The sequence below is a fragment of the Notothenia coriiceps genome, unplaced genomic scaffold (assembly GCF_000735185.1).
Source record: "Notothenia coriiceps isolate Sejong01 unplaced genomic scaffold, NC01 NC01_scaffold00011387, whole genome shotgun sequence".
NCBI classification, from domain to species: domain Eukaryota; kingdom Metazoa; phylum Chordata; class Actinopteri; order Perciformes; family Nototheniidae; genus Notothenia; species Notothenia coriiceps.
This window is the reverse complement of record NW_011344088.1, coordinates 4,594-7,638: the sequence shown is the minus strand read 5'-3', so window position 1 is coordinate 7,638 and position 3,045 is coordinate 4,594. Positions and strand designations below refer to the sequence as shown.

At 40.8% G+C, this 3,045-nt stretch overlaps 1 protein-coding gene across 4 annotated transcripts in view; it reads right to left on the bottom strand.

The window, feature by feature from the left end:
- Nucleotides 1-976: 976 nt before the first annotated feature.
- The window catches only part of LOC104946696 (eukaryotic peptide chain release factor GTP-binding subunit ERF3A-like), a 5,048-nt gene continuing 2,979 nt past the window's right edge, over nt 977-3,045 (bottom strand). For 2 of the 4 annotated variants that reach the window (XM_010772569.1, XM_010772571.1), the window contains exons 3-5: nt 1,739-2,035; nt 1,447-1,480; nt 977-1,076 (exon numbers count right to left, since the gene is read on the bottom strand). In XM_010772569.1, coding sequence (XP_010770871.1) covers nt 995-1,076; nt 1,447-1,480; nt 1,739-2,035 — 413 coding nt within the window. In that variant the 3' untranslated portion in view covers nt 977-994. The remainder of the gene's footprint in view (nt 1,077-1,446; nt 1,481-1,738; nt 2,036-3,045) is intronic. The other 2 variants (XM_010772570.1, XM_010772572.1) reach the window with 1 other exon arrangement.

The following is a 3,045-nucleotide window of genomic DNA, read 5'->3' as shown; positions in this document are numbered from 1 at the left end:
ACAGTCTGCTTAAGCTAAAACCACACAAACAATTATATGTTTTTATTGAACACACCATGTAAACATTCACAGTGCAGGGTGGAAAAAGTATGTGAACCCTTGGATTTAATAACTGGTTGACCCTCCTTTGGCAGCAATAACCTCAACCAAACGTTTCCTATAGTTGCATATCAGACCTGCACAACGGTCAGGAGGAATTTTGGACCATTCCTCTTTACAAAACTGTTTCAGTTCAGCAATATTCTTGGGATGTCTGGTGTGAATCGCTCTCTTGAGGTCATGCCACAGCATCTCAATTGGGTTGAGGTCAGGACTCTGACTGGGCCACTCCAGAAGGCCTATTTTCTTCTGTTGAAGCCATTCTGTTGTTGATTTACTTCTGTGCTTTGGGTCGTTGTCCTGTTGCATCACCCATCTTCTGTTGAGCTTCAATTGGTGGACAGATGGCCTTAAGTTCTCCAGCAAAATGTCTTGATCAACTCGAATTCATTTTTCCGTCGATGATGGCAATCTGTCCAGGCCCTGAGGCAGCAAAGCAGCCCCAAACCATGATGCTCCCTCCACCATACTTCACAGTTGGGATGAGGTTTTGATGTTGGTGTGCTGTGCCTTTTTTTCTCCACACATAGCGTTGTGTGTTCCTTCCAAACAACTCAACTTTGGTTTCATCTGTCCACAGAATATTTTGGAACATCCAGGTGCTCTTTTGCAAACTTCAAACGTGCAGCAATGTTTTTTCTGGACAGCAGTGGCTTCCTCCATTTTATGACCAACTTATGCAGAAATCCAGGTAATTCCAAAGGGTTCACAAACTTTTTCTTGCAACTGTATATGTTTTAATCCATGTTCTAGATGGTCTATTTAGTCTAAATTATGTTCCCCTTAATTTTCCCAAAAGTAGAAATGGGTCCGGGTTCTTATTGGTTAATATTAGGTATATATATTTTAATCCATGTTGTTTTTAGACACAATAAAGTAAATATTGTTGTTTTCCTCACCATGTCTCCCTGTTCTTCTCTTTCGCCTCTCTTTCATATTTCTCCAGGGTTCGCTTTTCCACCATTCCAGTTAAGTACCTACAAAATGAAAGGAAACACACAGAGGGTAAGATGACTGACCAGATGGCCGTGGACGTGACGCAGTATTTATTGTATCTGTGGCTTTACGGGGTCAAAAGTGGAACTGAGGATTAAAACTGAAAAGCAGTGTTGTGTAAGAGGGAACACGACACAATGGCAACAACAAACATTGGGTTGTTGTTGAATTCATTGCCCAGGTCTGGACTCTGGTTTCTATACAGTTGGCAAATGAAAAGGCACACTGTATCACATTTAAGGGGAATATTAGTTGTGTTTAATTATTATAACACACATTAAAAAAGGGTTATTCAATCAATCAATCAATCAATCAATCAATCAATCAATCAATCAATTACAAATTACTCACATGATCTGTCCTCCGATAGTTGATTTTCCAGCATCTAATAGATAGAAACAGGTCAAATATATAAAAACGTTTAATTGTTCATGTTTCTTCTAGTGTTTTTTAATGAAAATGCTATATAAATAAACGTAACACTTTTTAACAATTAGCCTGTTGTCCATGTTGTTTGAAACACAATGGCTACCTTTTCTTTTAACTGCAAACCTAAACCCACCTACAGGTTGAGAATAAATAACCTGAACATTACACGATAAATAATATTCTTTAGATGAACGCATATTTAGTTTTGACTCACCCACGTGGCCGATGAAGACCACGTTCACATGTTCCTTCTTCGGGGCATTTGGTGGGGCCGGAGCCACTTTGGGCATCGGCATCTCCTCCTCTTCCTCCTCCATCATCTCCTCTTCTTCTTCGATCCTGGCTGCTCCCTCTTCGCAGGCTCCTCCTGGTACCAGATCTTCCTCTCCTCCTTCTCCTCCTTCTCCCCCACCACCTCCTCCTCCTCCTCCAGGCTCCTCCTTCTGCTCCCACGTCTCCTCCTCTGTGGTCATCTTGGCCTCTGAGCTTCCGTTCTCCACCGGAGCTGCAACTGAACACATTTGGAAGTATTTAAAGACTTCTTTTCTTGGCAGGACTGAAAACCTGCAGACTGATTCATGATGAATTCTGGAGTTTATTCAAGACGTTCCTGCCAGGTTTATCTTTACACCAAAAAGATCCCCTTTTTCCAACAACAGATTCCAATTTCAGACAGAACTGATCCACTGCTATCTCCTCCACTGTTACCACTCACGTGCTCTATTCAAGACATCACAATGATTGGATGGTAATAGTGCTGCATCTAACATCAGGTCTTATTTAATTAGCCTAAAATGTATTAAACCCCAAGGTCACCTGTTATGTTAACAATAGTTCAAGGACTGAACAGATGATTTGGATAATTTCTAACCTAAAAATCTAGTTTTAAAAAGGCAAAACTGCTCCAAAAACTACGACAGTGGTATTGGATTTGCACCAACTACTATTGGAGCTGTACCTTAAATCCATATGTCATTTAGGGACCTAAACAGAAGCAAATGATCCAAAAAAATGTAAGACTAAAAAGTTGCAAATCTTCACTGTCTATGCAGTTACTCGTTCATAGAGAGGCGAAGTCCCTCTCCTTCCGGGGGACTTCTATGGGACCTTATTTCGGAAAAAGTATGTATTGAAGTTAATGGAGAGAGAAAGATTATCTTTTGTTCCCGTTTGAATTGTGCCACGAATTACACATATGATGTTTGTCAATTTAAAAGATAATTTTGCAAGTCAATTTTTTTTAAATGTGTCGTAAAACTGTGAAGTTACACATTTCTTTGTGTGAAGCGCTCAATGAACTACATCTCCCGTCTCGCACTACACACCAAGACGGCCGTCACGTTGGCACATTTCACTTCTTTCTTTCAGAATGAGGCGGAAATTATTAAAAGAGGTGAAAATCACTCCAAGTGTGGGCATGTTGAGAGCCACACACACACACACACACACACACACACACACACACACACACACACACACACACACACACACACACACACACACACACACACACACAACGAC